At 42.0% G+C, this 18723-nt stretch overlaps 1 protein-coding gene across 1 annotated transcript in view; it reads left to right on the top strand.

Annotated features, from left to right (window-relative positions):
* Positions 1-18723, top strand: part of pof1b (POF1B actin binding protein) — a 117335-nt gene that overhangs the window by 86874 nt on the left and 11738 nt on the right. The window contains exons 8-11 of the mRNA XM_059977284.1: positions 465-545; positions 6004-6096; positions 6717-6830; positions 11414-11566. Of these exons, the coding sequence (XP_059833267.1) occupies positions 465-545; positions 6004-6096; positions 6717-6830; positions 11414-11566 (441 nt within the window). The remainder of the gene's footprint in view (positions 1-464; positions 546-6003; positions 6097-6716; positions 6831-11413; positions 11567-18723) is intronic.

Genomic DNA, 18723 nt, shown 5'->3' with positions numbered 1-18723 from the left:
TAAGATGTTGAGAGGCATTGATCGTGTGAATAGTCAGAGGCTTTTTCTCATGGCTGAAATGACTAACATGAGAGGGCACAGTTTTAAGGTGCTTGGAAATAGGTACAGAGGAGATGTCACGGGTCATTTGTTTATGCAGAGAGTGGTGAGTGCATGGAATGGGCTGCTGGTGATGGTGGTGGAGGCAGATACGATAGGGTCTTTTAAGAGACTCCTGGACAGGTACGTGGAGCTCAGAAAAATAGAGGGCTATAAGTAACACTAGGTGATTTCTAAGGTAAGGACATGTTCGGCACAACTTTGTGGGCCAAAATGCCTGTATTGTGCTGTAGGTTTTCAATGTTTCTAAAAATGGTTTGCCATGGATCTTTCAAATAATTCTGTGACGATATTTATGATAGACACAAATGTATCTGCCTTTTAAAATTATCCCAAGCCCTGAAGAGAATGTGTTTGTTTTCCAGGTTAGCAATGAAAATGTTGAAGATTTGATACCAAAAGGGGTATCTGAATTGACAAAACAACAGTTGCGTTATATCTTGCAGGTAACTCTAATATTTACATGGCAATTGTCAGTACAAAGTGGAAATCACTCTATTCCTAATGAGTGTAAACTACTAGAATAGTCTTTCTACTTAAGGTTAATTTATTACAAATATACCATTTCTATAGGGGTGGATTCACTTTTCATTGTAATGTTCAGTAATTATAGGTTGAACTTCCCATGGTATTATTCCAAGTGGAAGTTTTGATATTTTTCATAGAACATGTACAAGACAGGGTAGCACGGTAGGGTAGTGTTTCGGGTAACACTTTACAACACTGGCTGTATGCTTAAGGTTTGATCTCTCCACTGTTGGGTACCTCCGTGATTGCATGGATTTCCTCCTGTTGTCCCAGTTTCCTCCCACATTCCGGGTTAGGGTTAATAAGTTGTTGGCATCGGAAGCATGACAACACTTGTGGGCTGTCCAGCACAATCCTTGCTAATTGAATTTGATGCAAACAAACAAATTTCAGTGTATGTTTAATGAATGTGTGACAAGTAAAGCCGATTTCTTTTTTTAAAAAAATTGCACTTTAAAGCAAGAGGAAAAATCGTCAGTCCCAATTTTCTGAAGGCCTTTTAATAAATTGCATCAAAGCATTGTAAGATTTTTTTCTCTCTGGTTTTTAACAAATGAAAGTAAAATTCAAATATGGTCCACAGCCTGGGGCAAAATTAATAGAGCTCAGATCTGTACATAGTGCAGATATGCAAGTACCCAAGAAACCTTGATTTTTAGAGGTGAAAAATTGGTTTATGTTTTTATTGGTGTGTTATTGATGCATAAACCCAGGAACTTCCATTCCACCACCTCTATATTCACTGGTCCAGGAAGTTCCTGAGCTTAGAGTGTTCAGAATGCCATTTCAGGGGGCCTGATATCTCACTGTGCCCCTCTGCCTCCCTCGGTGCTTGTTTCTTTGTGGAAGCCCTGAGGATGGGTGTGTCATGTCTGTAAGCTGTTTGGTGCAAATAACAAAGGTAGAGCTATCAATAAAATGTTCTTTATTGAAGGAACTTAGTTCCCTAGCAATCCCAGTAGGTGATACCGCAGTGTACTGAAAGTCATCTCATAATTTTGATAGGTGCATTCACAGTTATACTACCTGGTGCATATGTGCTATTTATGCTAATGTTACAACAGAAGACTCTATTGAATTCTGAATGTTGAGGTAGAACTGTGTTCTGTTATAGCACACTGAATTTACTAGAAGATGATAATCAGTATTGGTTTTGACTTGGCATAGGCAGAGAGTTTGAATTATCATTGCAGGGTGTCTATCAGTGAAAATCATTTAGAGTATTTGTAAATATGTTAATCTATCCGTGAATGCAGTGTAACAGATATTACACCTTCGAGCAGAAGCCGTAGAAATTCCAGTTTTCCACCAAATAGGCAGAAGATTTCTGAACTAAGTTATCAGCCTTTTCTCTTTAAGTTTTAAACATCTGTGTTTATCAGGCTTATTGTCTCTGCCCCAGATTTGGGTGATGAGCCTGTGGCATATTTCTTTCTTGTTAAAATCAGCTAATTTCAGAAAGGGACTGCATGCTTGTCCTTTATCTAAAATGGTAGGAAGCTTTGGACTCTGAACATTCCCCACAGACTGGTAAGTTGAGAGCACTCATACAAATGGTCTTTGACCCAATGCACTGAGACAATGAAAGGCAATTTGTCTTCATTACCCTTTACTGTTACAAAAGATAAACTGAAGCTTAATCTTTGATGAACTTTAGATGTGGGGTGGAGAGTATATTGACAGGTTGCATCACAGCCTTGTATGGAAACACCAATCCTTTCAACAGAAAATCGTAGAAAAAGTAGTGAATGTGGCCCAGTCCATCACAGGTAAAGCCTTCCCCACCACTGAGCACACTTACACAAAAAGTTGTCACAGGAAAGCAGCATCCATCATCAGGGGCCCCCACCTTCCAAGTCCTGCTTGCTTCTCACTGCTGCCATTGGGAAAAAGGTACAGGAGTCTCAGGATTCACAAAACCTAGTTAAGGAACAGTTATTACCCCTCAACTATCAGACTCTTGAACCACAGGGAATAGCTTCACTCCAATTCAGTTGCCACATTGTTGTAATGCTCCCACAAACTATAAACTCACTTTCAAGGACTCATCATCTTGTGTTCTTGATATTTATTGGTATCTTATTTATTTTTGTATTTGTAGTTTTGTTGACATTTGAACTTTGTACATCCTCTCCACATCCACTCTATCTGGGCCTTCCAATATTTGATGGGTTTCGGTGAGATTTCCCTCCTCATTATTCTAAACGCCAGTGAATACAGCTCCAGACCCATCAAATACTCCTCAGACATTAACCCTTTCATTCCTGGAATAATTCTTGTGAGTTTTCTCTAGATCCTCTACAATGCCAGCACTTCTTTTCTTAGATATGTGGCCCAAAACTGCTTACTATACTCCAAGTGTGGTCTGAACAATGCCTTATAAAGCCTCAGCATCACACCCTGCGCTTGTATACTAGTTCTCTCGAAGTGAAAGCTAACATTAAATTTGCTTTCCTTACAACTGACTCAACCTGCAAGCTAACCTTTAGGGAATATTGCATAAGGTAGTGGTCACCAACCTTTTGAAGCCCAAGATCCCCTACCTCGGCCTTAATGAAAGGCAAGATTGACTCTAAATCGATTAGTTATGCGCATGCATAACTAAAGACCTGAAGTAAAACCCCGCAACCCAGAAGTAGAAATAATGTATAAACACCAGGGACCAGGGGTCACCATCATTTTTTTTGACCCGTGGACCGGGGGGGGGGGGGGGGGGGGGGTGTGAGGGGTGGTGTTAAACACGACCGGAATACAGCGATACTCGAAGCAGGTTCCTTATGTCCAGTCTATTCTACAATTTACTTTACGTGGCTCTCAGCACTTACCTGCTGTCCTGCTTGCTCACGTTTTTAATGCTGGAAAAATACTCAGTGGGTTTGTCTTTAAGTACAGGGTGCTTGGGCTCAGGGTACTGAAGCAGTTCTGAGGGCTTCATTGCCTCGTTAGACAGCCTCCCGCCCGCCCGCCGCCTTGGTCAGGTGCGTCTGTTCCCGTGCCGGGGCCACAAAGGTCGCAATCCAGAGAGAGCGACCGACTGAGCAAGGAGTGCGACAGGGCGCCTGCCCGCCCCTCTTGTAGGATCTATTGGCCGACAAAAGTTTGTTTCAGTAAATCGCAGCGAGGTAGCTGCTCTGCTACTTACAAAACCCTCGGTCCGAATTAGGTTGTCTGCGAATATTTTAGCACCGGGTTCCCCACGAACATTCGGTGTGTTAAACAGGTTTAGAGGTAGCGCCCATCCGTCCGCGTTCCAGGTTGGTAGCATCGGCACTTCTCACCGACCGCACAATGTGGCCGGTTACCCAAGGCCAACAAGTGATCGCTGACGCACTTGGGTAATGATCTCGCTTGGGTTCAAGTTCAACAGTGGGCATGACAGGGAATGAGGAAAGATGCAGCAGACTCATAGTGTTTCCTCGCGGCCCGGTGGTTGGGGACCAGCACATGGCGGGGGAGCTACGCGCACTGGGCAGAAAGAACAGAACTAAAACCTTGCAACCCAGAAACAATATCCCAACAGTATTTGTGTATTTATCTTTCTTTTCTTTTGGGATCTACTGGGAAAGTCCCAAAGATTGACTAGTCAATGACGATCGACGGGTTGGCGACCACTAGTGTAAGGACTCCCAAGTCCCTATGCACCTCTGATTTTTGAATTTTCTCCCTGCTTAGACAAGAGCTTGTGCCTTTATTTCTTCTTTTGTATGCATGACCATACACTACCCTGTATTATATTCCATCTGCTGCTTTGCCCAATCTCCAAATCTGTCCCAGTCATTCTGCAGACTCCCAGCTTCCTCAATACTACCTGCTCTTCACCTATCTTTGTATTGTCTGCAAACCTGGCCAAAAAGCCATCAATTCCATTATCCAAACCATTGACAATGAACGTGAAAAGGAGCAGTCCCAGTATGGGAACGCCACTTGTCATCAGTAGCCGACGAGAATAGGTCCCTCTTATTCCGACTCTCTCCCTCATGCCAGTCGTCCAATCTTCTAACCATGCTAGTATCTTTATTGCAATAGGATCTTAACTTATTAAGCAGTCTCTTATGTAACATCTTGTCAAAGGCCTTCTGAAATTCCAAGTTAACAACATCTGCTGACTCTCCTTTGTCTATCTTGACTGTTATTACCTCAAAGAATTCCAGCAGATTTGTTGGGCAAGATTTCCACTTAAGGAAACTATGCAGAGTTTGCCCTACTATATCATGCACCTCCAAGTACCCTGAAACCTTATCCTTAATAATGGAGTCCAACATCCTCCCAGCCACTGAAGTCGGGCTAACTGGCCTACAATTCCCTTTCTTCTGCCTCTGTCTATTTTTAAAGAGTGGAGTGACATTTGCAATTTTCCATTCCTCCGGAACTATTCCAGAATCTATTGATTCTTGAAAGATCATTACTAATGGTCTTTACTAATGCATTATTAATGTATCCACAATCTTTTCGGCTGCCTCTTTTAGAACCCTGAGGTGTAGTTCACCTGGTCCAGCTACTTACCAACCATCAGACCTTGCAGCTTCCCAAACACCTTAAACTTTCTATTACCAAGCAGCCTAAATAATAGGAACTACACAATAGGATCTCTTGCTGTAAGAGTATTCCAGTGATGTTTTTCACTGGATGTCTACCCAGTCACTTGTGTTTGTTCAAACTAGCATATAGTACTTCTCTGACTAGCAAACAACACAGGAGGAAAAAATCTGGTAATCTCTGCTTCTCTGATTGAATACTGTAGTGGTCAATTGCACCACTTGATCGACTGTCCCAGCAGATAGTTTTTCTCAGGTCGGCTTTCAATTGGATGTGGGGTTCTCTTTGGGCTCTTTTTGTTCTTGTACAGATTGGAGTAAATGCTTGATGAAAATAGAAAAAGATGGCATTGCTCAGAAGCTCAGATAGTACCTTTGAATATAGACAGTTGATTTTTAGGGATGGCGACCTTTCAAAAAATCTGAGGAAAGGAGTAACTGGCTGAAGGTTTTAAACAGGTTATTTTCAGATTAATAATTCTGTGGTCTCCTACTTGAGTTTGCTATTCATGTTATGCTATAATTATTTTTGTAGTTTAAAGTTTTACAAAGGCAGTCTCCTAACCATCATCCTGTTTGCCTTCAGCAGTAGACTGAAGGAAAGGTTTTAGCATTGTAACTTAATAACTTCATAGAAAACCCATGATCAATATTTCCATCTTTGGTAAATTTTCAGTTGTAAAGTGTTTGCTAATTGTCAGCCACAGAGAAATCCTCATTTGTGGGGAGGTCAATAGTTTGATTTTTTGCAGATAGATAATCAAACCTGAAGAAGCTTTCTCTTTATTCATTGAATATTATGGATAAGGTGGACTAATATTTTGTGTTGTTGATTTTTCAGATGAGGCATACTGTGGACAAATCCTTGCGACTTCTCTTGGCCACCTTCAGCAGTCTTCGTGAAGACCTGCTCCATCTGCAAGATGACCTAAGTGTATGTCCAAGAGTTGCAGCAATTTCATTACTAAAGTCAAATAGTTATAACATATAAAGAATTTGACTAGTTTCTTAAACATGTGTAACTGAGAATGATTAATAAAATAAGTTGGCCTGTAAAGGCCAAAATTAAATATGTAGACTTGGTTCCAAATCATAATTATAATATAGCTTTGTTTTTGCTCAGACTTGTTAAAGTAATGTCAAAGCAGTAAAGGAGGTAAATCAATTGTCTTGCCATTCTTGAATATAGAGGTAACGATTTAGAGAAATACTTGGGGAACTCAGTTGAAAGAAATTAGTTTTGTGTTTTTGTATGCTTAAATACAAGTTTCTTTTCCTTCTGTGAATCATACAGAATCTGAGTTACTGCAGAATTAGAATATGAGTCTTGCACAGATGGAATCAGCTCCATGAAGTCTGTACTCTTACTGAGCAGGTGCAACATGGAAGAATTTCTAAGCCTTTCTGCTAGTGAAAGTAAAGTTGGCATTCAGATAATTATAACAAACCATTTTACTTTTCTACTTTTGTTTAGCAATTCAAGTTTCATTAGGAATGGAACTGTACATACCAGATTTTAATTTAAATTTGTATTCCCTCCTTTTATTTCTACAGAGACTTGCCACAGACAAGGAAATGCTGGAAAAAGACTTGAGTTTTAAATCGCAGCAAATGACAGAATACTTAAAGCTCTTGGAGTCTGTACGAGAGAACAACCGAGAACTGCAGGTAGACTGTGCTATATCGGTTGTGATTGTAGTTCTCACTTATTATGTATGAATAAGTAGAACAGTCTGTTGCCTCAGAGCTGAATCAGCCCAGGTTCCATCCTGATTTCAGGTGCCATTTGTGTAGAGTTTGCATATTCTCCCAGTTTCCTCTGGTGCTCTCCTCACAAGTCCCAATGACATCTTGCATTTAGGTAGACGAATTACTGGTGAATGGTAAAAGACTTGATGGGCATGTGAGAGGGAATGGGTTACAGGGAAAGAACTGTTCCTGGCCTGGTGGTGTGAGTCCTGAGGCTCCTCTACCTTCCTGATGGCAGCAATGAGAAGAGAGACTGTCCTGGGTGGTGGGAGTCCCTGATGACGAATGGTGCATTCCTGTGACAGCATTTCTTGTAGATGTGTTTAATGGTGGGGAGGACTTTACTTGTGATGGACTGAACCTTATCTACTCCATTCAAAGGCTCAGGACAGTACCCCTGTAGTACCACATGTACTCTCCACTACACATCTACAGAAGTTTGTCAGAGTTGTGGGTGTCATACTGAAACTTTGCAAACTCCTAAAGAGGTAGAGGTGCTGCCGTGCTTTCTTCATAATTACACTTATTTGATGGGCCTAGGACAGTACCCCTGAAATGATAACACCAAAGAATCTAAAGTTGCTGACCCTCTCCACCTCTGATTCTCTGATGAGGACTTAATCATGGACCTCTGGTTTCCTTCTCCTGAAGTCTACAATCAGCTCCTTGGTCTTGCTGACATTGAGTAAGAGTTTATTGTTATGGTACCCACTCCTTCAGAATTTTAATCTCCTTTCTATATGCAGATTTGTTGGGACCTTTTATTTGGCCTACAAGTGTGGTTTTCTCAACATACTTGAACGTGGCATTAATGCTTAGTCACACTGTCATTAGGTTAACACGGGTAGAGCAGGGCACTAAGCACACAGCCTTGTGGTGCACCTGTGCTGATGGAGATCTTGGAGGAGATGTTGTTGCCAATCTGAACTGACTGGGGTCTGCAAGTGAGGAAATTGAGAATCCAATTGCACAAGGGGGTATTGAGGCCAAGGTCTTGGAACTTATTGATCAATTTTAAGGGTATGATGGCATTGAATGCCGAGCTGTAGTGAATAAAGAACATCCTGATGTATGCATCTTTGCTGTCCAGATGTACCAGGGTTGGATGAAGAGCCAATGAGATGGCATCTGCTGTGGACCTGTTGCTCCAGTAGGCAAACTGGAGTGGATCCAGTTCACTTCTCAGGCAGGAGTTGATGTGTTTCATCACCATTCTCTCAAATCACTTCATCACTGTGGATGTAAGTGCTACTGGGCGATGATCATTGAGGCAGGTCACTGCATTCTGTGGCATGCTGTCATTGAAGCCTGCTTGATACAAGTGGGTACCTCAGACTGCTGAGGTCAGAGATTAAGAATCTCAGGAAACACTCTAGCTGGTTGATCAGGACAGGTCTTTAGCACATGACCAGGTACCCCGTCTGGACTGGATACTTTTTATCCATTCATCCTCCTGAAGGCTGTTTGCATTTTGGCCTCAGAGACTGGATATCATAGGATCATCAGTTGCTGTGGGAGTTTGTGATGGGTTCTTCCAAGTTTTGAAGGTCAAAGTGAGCATAGAAGGCATTGAGCTCACCTGGAAGCGAAGCCCTGTATCCGCTCTATGTTAGTTGTTTTATCTTTATTAGAGACTAGACAATGGGGTGACCCATTGGGGCACTCTTTGAGAGAAGGGTGGTGCAGTCTGATGTGACCAGAATGAACATTAAGTTTTCCTGAATGCTTTTGCTTTGGAAATTGAAGAAGAAAACCTGAGTTTATTAAAGAAGAACGACACGTAGCAAGACAAATATAGCTCATCCGCGTTTAATGAAGGACACTTTTGATGGTATCATTTCTGGTTGATCTGCCACCCTTATGCCTCTCATTGTCATTCTGAAAATGTGCAGTCCTTTCATCCGCCGTCTCATCTCTTCTGCTGTTTATTCTTTGTCTCTGATCCTGGAGATGTGCATTTCTCAGCTGCTTTGTCTCTTCAGCTCTCCTCCTCCTGTGCCTATTTTTGTCATTCTGGAGACATGCAGCCCTTTCATCCCCTATCTCTTCTTTGTCTCTGATCCCAGAGATGTGCATTTCTCAGCTGTTTTGTCTCTTCCTCTCTCCTCTTTCTATGCCAGTTGTTGTCATTCTGGAGACGTGCATGCCTCTCCTCCTGTCTCCTCTTCTCTCATCTACTTTGTCCTGACTCTTTGATCCTGGAGTTGTGCAGCCCTGGTCTCATTCAATTCTCCCTCTCCTTGCCGCTTCCTGAAGACGTTTGGTGTCATTTCTTGACCATAATGTCCCCCTTCTCTTTCCACGTGGCATAATTAGGCTGACCATATTTTTCTGTACGGAAGGTAGGAAGCAGTAACACCAAAGCCTCCAGGATGCTGATTATTCTTGATGATGTGGTTGGCGCTCTCCTCAATGGACGTGATGTAGTCACCGCTGTCCTTTGACTGCAGCAAAGGGTTTGATGGGTGTCTCAAAGTACATCATTACAATAAGATTTAGTTATCTCTTATTGATGGGTGGCAGTTAGATTTGTCCCAATACTGCACATGCTAATGGTGGTTCGCAGAATGTGAGCGCTCGAAATGGAGCTGCCCTGCCCTTTTGCTCTACTTGGTGTCGCTGCTGTGAGCATCATGAGTCGCTTCTGAGGCTGGCCACGCGCATGCGTCATGGTGTCACGTCGCGGTTTCCATCATGGCTGGCATTTGCTCTTGGGTGAGAGCGGTGCTGTTCATTTTGGCAAGTGAGCAATTTTATACAAATATATAAAACAGAACTTTCCTGTATTCTGTAAGTTAGCACATTTTAAGTCGATTTAGCCAAAAATAGTGCCGCTGTAATGCACCGTTTACGCTAATTGGAGGTCACAAACAGAGCATGGAAGTTTTAGTAATATATAGATGACAGTATGCAAACCCTGCCATAGGTTAACTTGGAATTGCCATTTCACCTGCGAGGTGGCTTTCTGGAGATCATACCTGGACCTCTTGTAACTTTCTTGGTCACCAAACTTGAACACCTCTGATCTGGCTCTCAGCAGATTGCAGATCTCATGGTTCATCCAGAGCTTCTGGTTGGGGAAGACTCAATGGTTTTGTGGTGACACGCTAATCTACTGCTGTTTTAATAAAGTTCATTACAACCAATCTGTGGTCATTCAGATCCACAGATGAGTCCTTGCAGCAATTCTGTAGCCGTTCCTCGGCTTCTCACAACCACTTCTTTGTTGTACTAATCTCTGGAGCTTTGCTTTTTAGCCTGTGTCTGCTTGAAGGTAGGAGAAGGACAGCCAAGTGATCCATTGTACTGAAATGCAGTCTGGGCATGGAAGTATAGGCGGTCGTTATCTTCATATAACAGTGGTCTAGTGTGTTGGGACCTCTTGTGCTACAGGTTGTATGCTAATGTTAATTGGGCAGGGATTTCTACAAACAAGCGCAGCTGTTTGCAGAATCTGATGCATTTATGTCTACATTGTGGTATGAACGTGGTGCAATTTCTTAATGTCATCAGCTGTTCTATTGGAAATGTTTAATTACAATAATAAGAGTGTGCCGAAATCTGTTCAGATATGCAATGGGTTGGCTGCTAATGTCAGACAAAATAAAACTTTGAAGTTATTGCATTCTATATTTCATCTATTGATCTATTACAAATTGTATTAAAGCTTTTGTGATATGCCACAAACCTTTTAATACAGGCTTAGGGGCATCAATAACAGATGATTCTACATGTTAGCCAAAACCTGCTATGGAGTCTGTTTCTAAAATTTAACTTGTACATATAATTTATGATGTATGAGATACTGAACTTGCAAAATATTATCTATTTATCCAATTCATGACTTCTGGAAAGTATTCTTTCAATGAGTGGAAATGCCTTTTCTTTCAATCCTTGTGAAGAGATTTAAGACCTTTATCAGTACTCAGTAATCAGCCCTGCTGTGAAAATCACTTTTACTCTCAGTCAGTGGCACAGAGTGACTGCAGCATGTACCATGTGCAGAATACACTGCATTTACTCACCTATGCCACGTCGGGGATGTGTGACCTCGACCACCAAAAGGAACAAGAGCAGCAAGAACATGCTCCAAGTTGCACTGGAAATAGTATCATCTGCCCTTTAGCACTAGGTCTAAATCTTGTAAGTTCCTACACAAGCAGCATTGTGGGAATAACTTAACTGGAACTGCTGTAGTTCAAGCAGACACTGTCCCTCCACCATGTCAGTAGAAGTTAGGAGTGTGTAGTATTGTAAATATTGGCCTTTGTTGACAAGAAAGCTGGACACTTTCAAAGGTTTCATAAAGTGTTTATTTTGACATGCACAACTACATCAATGGTTTTCACATTAAAATTTATTATGCACAGACTAATGATTCCAATGGAAATTGTTAGATTAGTTGACAATATGCCTTATTGGAAAACTACAAAAGTTAGATAGAACAATGGAAAGTGATTTGAAATGGGCATAACCCTCTTTGTAATTTTCTTTTCCTTCAGAGTGCCATAAAGGAGAGTGGTTCAAGCAACCGATCCCTTGAGGATTTGATCTTGTCTCTGAGGAACTCAGAGGCTGATAAACAATTCCGCGTGAAAGAGTTGGAATGCAGCAAAAAAGCACTGGAACAGGAAAACGAGCTACTTCGGCAACAGGTAAAGATAAAGACCATCTCTACACAACAATGTGTAAATATTTTTCCAGAAGTTAGGGTTTAATGAGGTTGCCAGAGCAAACCAGAGACAGTGAAACTAACCTCTTTGAGTCTCCATTGACCTGATCGTTCCCAGGGCTTACATGGCGCATCTGAATATTATAAATCTTCAGTCTGGAACCTGATGTGAGTGCTAAGCCAATGTCCTGCTACTACTGGTAAAGAGTGGGGATGTCAGTCAATGTTGTGGCTCAGATTTACTCATTTTGTTTTTGGCTTTTTGGCGATGATTGTGGGGAATTAAGGGTCAGGTTAGGTTTAGGGACGGATGAGGGGAAATCGGAGGTCGGAGCAGCAAAAACACACAGTCTGTTCAACTATGTCGATTGTTTATTCATTTCCATGGATGCTGGCTGACCTGAGTATTTTGTGTGTTACTTTGGGTTCCCAGCATCTGCAGAATCTCATGCGTTTATGATTTGCGCTCCACTGCAAAGTCTCTTTGAGGGACGACAACCCTGAAGATACTTAAATCTTCTCTTGAGATCCTCTCTCTCCGTTCACCCTCTGTGATCTCTGCTGCTCTTCATCTCTTCAACCATGTACTCACCAAGCCTCACTACCACAGCTGTGGTCTCTTGCATCTTCTCCTCACCTGCCTATCATTTCCCCCGGTGCCCCTCCTTCTTCCCTTTTTTTCCATGGTCCACTCTCCTGTCTGATTCCTTCTTCTCCAGCCCTTTACCTTTCTCAACCGCTTGGCTTCACCTATCACCTTCTAGCTAGTCCTCCTATCCCTTCCCACCACCTTTTTATCCTGGTGTATTCCTCCTTCCTTTCCTGTCCCAAAGAAGGGTCATGGCATGAAATGTAGACTGTTTATTCATTTCCATAGATGCTGCCTGACCTGCTGAGTTCCTGCAGCATTTTGTGTGTGTTGCTGTGGATTTCCAGCATCTGCAGAGCCTCGTGTATGTGAAGAGTCTGGGCAGCTGTTCATGTTCGGAGTCCTGGCCGCAGTATCTGTGGGTGAAGGTCAGCGATCCTTGACGTTGGGTGGATTGGTGATGAGACCAACAAGTCCAGGGTCTTGGAGGTCTGTGTGGGTGGGAGTCATGAGGGCCAGTGATTCCCCCAGGTCGCTGGGGTCGTTGATCTGTGCGAGTCTGGGAAACCGAAGACTGAAGATTGATGAGGTTTAGTCCCATAGGTCAAATCAGTGATCAGAGAGTCCTGAAGTTGAAACCTAGAGGTCAGTGAAGTCCAAAGTTGGAGGCCTGCTATCTGTGAATCTGAAAGGACTGAAGGGACAGAGGAGGCTTGTCCTGGGGTTGTGTATGAATGGGTGTGTGTGTGTGTGTGTGGGAACTGGATTTGTTTTGTTTTTGCTTGTTTGTTCTGCTGAACGGTGTGGGCATGCTCCATTGGCAACAAATATGTAGTGATACTTGAAAGATGCCCACAGCACAGCTTTAGGTGTGTTGCTTGTAAGCACGCATGATGCATTTCACTGTAAGTTTTGATGTACATATAAATCTGCTACCATGGTTGAATCCTCCTTGTGAGAACTTGTTGAACACTGAAATGGTTTAACATCCAGTTGTGCCATGCCCCAGGCTGAAAAGGTTGTCAAGCAACTTGAACAATTTGCTTAATAGCTTGAATGCAAGAAATATTCAGAACTAATTAAAAAATATTTGAAGCCATTCAAGCACTTAAGTTAAATACAGCACAGAACGCACAGTACTGGAACCCTCCAGTCCACAATGTTGTGTTGAACCTATTAAATCAGTAATCAAATGACCAAACAAACTGATCCACTCAGCCTGCACAATGTCCATATCCTTCCATATTCCTCACATTCATAGGTCTTTCAAAGTGTCTCTTGAAAGTCTGTAATGTTTCTGCCTCTACAGCCACCCGAGAGTTTTTACAAACCTACAACATAACTTTCTGCTTTTTGAACTCAGTGGACAACTACTAAAGGCAAGCATGCCATACGTATGCCACCTTATCCACTCTGTCAAGCTTTCAGGGAGCTATGGTCTTAAGACCCCAAGATCCCTCTGCTCATCAACGCTGTTAAGGACTGTGCCATATCTGTGTACTTTCTTTTCACATTTTGCCCTACCAAAAGGGAATAGCATTTTTATTGGAGATGGGGCAATGAAATATAGTCAAGATAGCCATGTGCGTCAGTAAGTTTATAAAAGATGTTGATGGACAGGTTGTCTCCAGAGACTGAGGAAGGGGAGAGAGGTGTCAGAAATGGACCAAGTGAATTTAAGGGTAAGGTGGAAGTTGGAGGCAAAGTTGACGAAATTGATGAAATCACCAATGCAGTCGTCAGTGTAGCGGAGGAAGAGTTTGGGAGCACTCGCATTGTATACAAACATATTTATTATTTATTTTTTATACACTTACATTACCAATGTTTACAAATACACTTATTGTCTATTTTCTCAAATAGACAAACCAAATTCAGTATGCACATTAAAGTTATAAAGATTAGAGCACCATACTATTAAAATTAGACTGTGGATTAATATGATTAGTAATAAAAGTTGATAAAATTTTCGGTCAAATGCTTTAGCTGCGGTGAGGCAGTGATTGTTGCTGGTGCATTCATTGGTTGTTAAATGGACAGCTCAGAAAAGCAAATTTTGACACTTTCCTCCCCATCTCCCAAGTTACTTGGAAAGGAACAATTATTTCATTATGGGGAGAAAAAAACAGCTTGTTAATGACATTTTCATCTTTTTTTAGTTTTGTTTTGTGTCATAAGATATTATTTTATTTCATAAAGTAGTGTTGATGTTAACGTCCATTCCTAATTATAAGAGCGTTAACTGCAGCCAACTGGAATTCAGAACCAAAAGTAAAGGTGTCTTCGCCCAGATCAAAGAGAGCTTTAAAAATCAGCACATTGTAGCCATTTTCTTGGAGCTTGAATAGCGGTTATTTGGAGTGCGGAGGAGAAAAGTAACTGTCTTCACACAGGTCAGGACACAGCTTTAAAATTCAGTGCTTCGTAGCCATTTTTTTCCAGAGCTTGAATAGCAGCCAGTTGGAGTTTGGTATTCATTAGCAAGGTCAAATAAAAATAAGGTGGGACAAGCGGAATGGCCATTGTTGGGGAGTCTTTTAGCTTGGCTCAACAAGCTTAGGCATGAGTGATGTAAGTAAGCTTTCTCTTGCTCATACTTCAACTGTGTGTATATAGTTAAGGCAGTAAGACTAGCTCCTGGGCCCATGTTTTGTGTGAGAGGTGGGAATTCTGGGAGACCTCCAGCCTCCTGGATAACCACATCTGCACCAGGTGCACCGAGCTACAGCTCGTCAGGGAGCGTGTTAAAGAACTGGAGCTGCAGTTTAATAATCTTCGGCTCATACAGAAAACAAGAAGATGGATGGGAGGTCCAGAGAGATATCCAACCCAGGTTGCAGGAGGCAGGTGAATGGGTGAGTGTTAGGAGAGGGAAGGGTAATAAGTGTCTGGCACAGTTGTACCCCTGTGGACATTCCCATCAATGACAAGTATAACATTATGGATTTTAATGGTGGGGGGAGGATCTGCAACAACTGGGTCTCTGGCACTGAGTCTGGTGCTGTGGCTCAGTAAGGAAGGGGGCAGAGAGTAGGAATGCAGTGGAAATCAGAGATGCCATTGTGAAAGGAGTAGACAGGAGAGTCTGTGGACACAATAGAGAGACCCAGATGCTAGGTTTTACCTCCCCAGTGCCTGGGGCAGGGACGTCTCTGATTATGTCCACGACAATCTAAAGGGGAAGGATGAACAGCCTTGGTATATGTGGTATGAATGACACAGGAAGGAAAAGAGAAGAGGTCCTAAAGAAAGAATTTAGAGATCTAGGTAGATAGCTGGAAAAACATGACCTCCAGAGTAACAATCCCTTGGATTGCTACCGGTGCCAGTGAGGACAAGAATAGGATGATTTTGCCGATGAATGCATGGTTGAGGAGCAGGGTTTCAGATTTCTAGATCATTGGGGTCTCTGCTGGGGAAGGTATGTCCTGTACAAAAGGGTTGGGCCACACCTGAACCCAAGGGTGATTAATATCCTTGCGGGCAGGTTTGCTAGAGCTTTGGGTAAGGGTTTAAACTAAATTGGCAGGGGATGGGAACCAGAGTGATGGGACTGAGGGCAGGGATGTTGGTTTACAAGCAGAGGTAGTTTGTATTGAGGCTTTATGTGCTAGGCGATCAGGCAAAATTAGTCAATGAAATGGGTTGCAATGTAAAAGAGAGACAAAATTGAAAAGGGTTTCAAATACAGGACTGAAGGTGTTAGATTTGTATGTATGTAGTATACTAAAGGTAGATGATATTGTGGTGCAGTTAATGATTGACAGGTATGATGCTGTCAGTATCACAGAGTCGTAGCTGAAAGATTATAGTTGGGAGCTGAACATACAGGGATACACCTAGTTTTGAAAGGACAGGCAGTTGGACAGAGGTGTTGGGTGGCTCTGTTGGTTTTTTAAAAAAAAATCTAATGCTTAGAAAGAGGTGACTTCAAATCAGCAGATGTAGAAACCTTGCGGGTAGAGTCAAAAGACTGCAAGGATGGTTTTACAGGACTCCGAACAGTCGTCAAGATATGGTCTACAAATTGCAGTGGGATATAGAAAAAGCATGTCTAAAAGGTAATGTTACATTAGTCACAAGGGATTTCAATATACAGGTAGGCTGGGAAAATTAAATTGATGCTAGATCCCCAGAGAGAATTTGTGGAATGCCTCCAAGATGGCTTTCTGGAGTACCTTGTGGTTCAGCCCACTAGGGGATCTATGATTCTGGATTGGGTGTTGTGTAATGGACCAGATATGATAAAGGAGCTTTAAGGTAAAGGAACCTTGAGGGAAGAGTGATCATAATATGATAGAATTCACCCTGCAATTTGAGAGGGAGTAACTAAAGTCAGATGTGTTAGTATTATAGCAGAGTAAAGGAAATTACAGAGAAATGAGGAGGAGCTGGGCAAAGTTGATTTGAAAGGGACACTAGCAAGGTTGATGGCAGAACAGCAATGGTTGGAGTTTCTGGGAGCAATTAGTAATGTACCGGATAGATACATCCCAAAGAAATATGGACATAAGCTAGCCAATAATATCAAAAATGATACCAAATGTTTTTTTTTCCCAGATACATAAAGAGTATAAGAGAGGTGAGAGTAGATATTGGACCACTGGAAAATGACACTAGAGAGATAGTAATGGGGGACAGGGAAATAGCAGATGAACTGAATAAGTATTTTGCTTCAGACTTCACTGTGGAAGACACTAGCAGTATGCCGGAATTTCAACAGTATCAAGGGGCAGAAGTGAGTGCAGTTTGCTATCACTGGGGCTTGTGAAACTGAAAGGGCTATAGGTCAATAAGTTGCCTGGATGATGGACTTCCCTACAGGCTTCCAAAGGAGCTAAGTGAAAAGATTGTGGAAGTATTAGTAATGATCTGTCATTAGTCAATAGTTTCTGGCATAGTTTCTGAGGACTGGAAAGTACAAGTGTCGCTCCTCTCATCAAGAAGGCAGGAAAAAATGGAAATTGCAGGCCAGTTAGCCTGGTTGGGAAGATTGTTAAGGTTGTGGTTTGGGGGAACAAGGAGGCATATGACATAAGGCCAAATGCAGCATTTATCTTGTCTGACAAATCTGCTGGAATTCTTTGAAGAGATAACAAGCAAGATAGACAAAAGAGAATTGTAGATGTTGTGTACTGGGATTTTCAGGCAGCTTTTGACAAGGTGCTGCACATGAGGCTGCTAAACAAGATAAGAGCCTATGATGTTACAGGAAAGTTGTGAGCATGAATAGAGCATTGGCTGATTGGCAGAATGCAAAGAGTTGGAATAAAGTAATCCTTTTCGTTTTAGCTGCTGGTGACATGGGTGTGTGTTCGGAATACTTTTTATGTTGTATGTCAACGAGTTGGAGAACTGAATTGATGGCTTTGTGACCAAGTTTGTGGATGATAGAATGATAGGTGGAGGGCAGGTAGTGTTGAGAAAGCAGAGAGGCTACAGAAGAAGTCAGACAGATTGGGGGAATTTGAAAAGAGGTGGCAGATGGATATAGTGTCGGAAAGTCTATGGTCATGCACTTTGGTAGAAGAACTAAAACCATAGACTATTTTCTAAATGGGGAGAAGATTCAAAAATCCAAGGTGCAAAGGGATTTGGGAGTCCATGCAGGATTGCCTAAAGGTTAGTTTGCAGATTGAATTGATGGTGAAGAAGGCATCTGCAATGCTGGCATTCATTTCAAGAGGACTAGAATGTAGAAGCAAGGATGCAGTGCTGAGGCTGTACAAGGCACTGGTGAAGCCTCACAGAGTACTGTGAGCAGATTTGGGCCACTTATTTAAGAAAGGGTGTGCTGACATTGGAGATGGTTCTGAGGAGGTTCATGAGAATGATTCCAGAAATGGAAGGGTTATTGTTTGAGTGGTGATTGAAGGCTTTGGGTGAATCTAGGGCCAGAACTCACAGCCTCTGAATAGAGAGACATTCATTTTGAACAGAGATAAAAAAAATTATTTAGCCAGAGGCTGGTGAACCTGTTATGAAGACCAGGGCACTGAGTGAATTTAAGGTGGAGATTGATAGTTATTGACAAGTCAGGGCATGAAAGATTATGGGGAAAGACAGGACAATAGGTCTGGGAGGAAAGTGGATCAGCCATAATGAAACAGCAGAACAGACTTGATGGGCTGAATGGCCTGTTTCTGCTCTTATGTCTTGTAGCTTTCTGGTTATAACTTGATTACTTTAAAATGTTTCACTTTAGATTATGTCACACGTTTTAAAATACTGTGTAATTGGCATTTCATGATTACTGGCAAATTCAGAGTTGTACAATAAAGAAATGGTCCATTCAGCACATAATTTGTAATCTTTGTTGAAATCCTCTGTATCTGCCAGAGGTTAGAAGTTGATTGGCTTTTGGCAGCCAGCAAAGCAATGTGATCACTTCTACGTAAACCCAGCCCAGCCCAAACTTTTTAAATCAAGGCCAGAGCTCATACTTTATATCACAGAGATTTTTAGAATTCTGCAGCAACTTCCTGGCCAAATTACGCCTTAAGAATTTTAAGATAATTTTAAACAAAATGGCTGCATTTCTGTAATTTCTG

Source organism: Hypanus sabinus, chromosome 8 (genome assembly GCF_030144855.1).
Source record: "Hypanus sabinus isolate sHypSab1 chromosome 8, sHypSab1.hap1, whole genome shotgun sequence".
In the NCBI taxonomy this organism is placed as follows: domain Eukaryota; kingdom Metazoa; phylum Chordata; class Chondrichthyes; order Myliobatiformes; family Dasyatidae; genus Hypanus; species Hypanus sabinus.
This window is presented reverse-complemented; position numbering and strand designations above follow the sequence as displayed.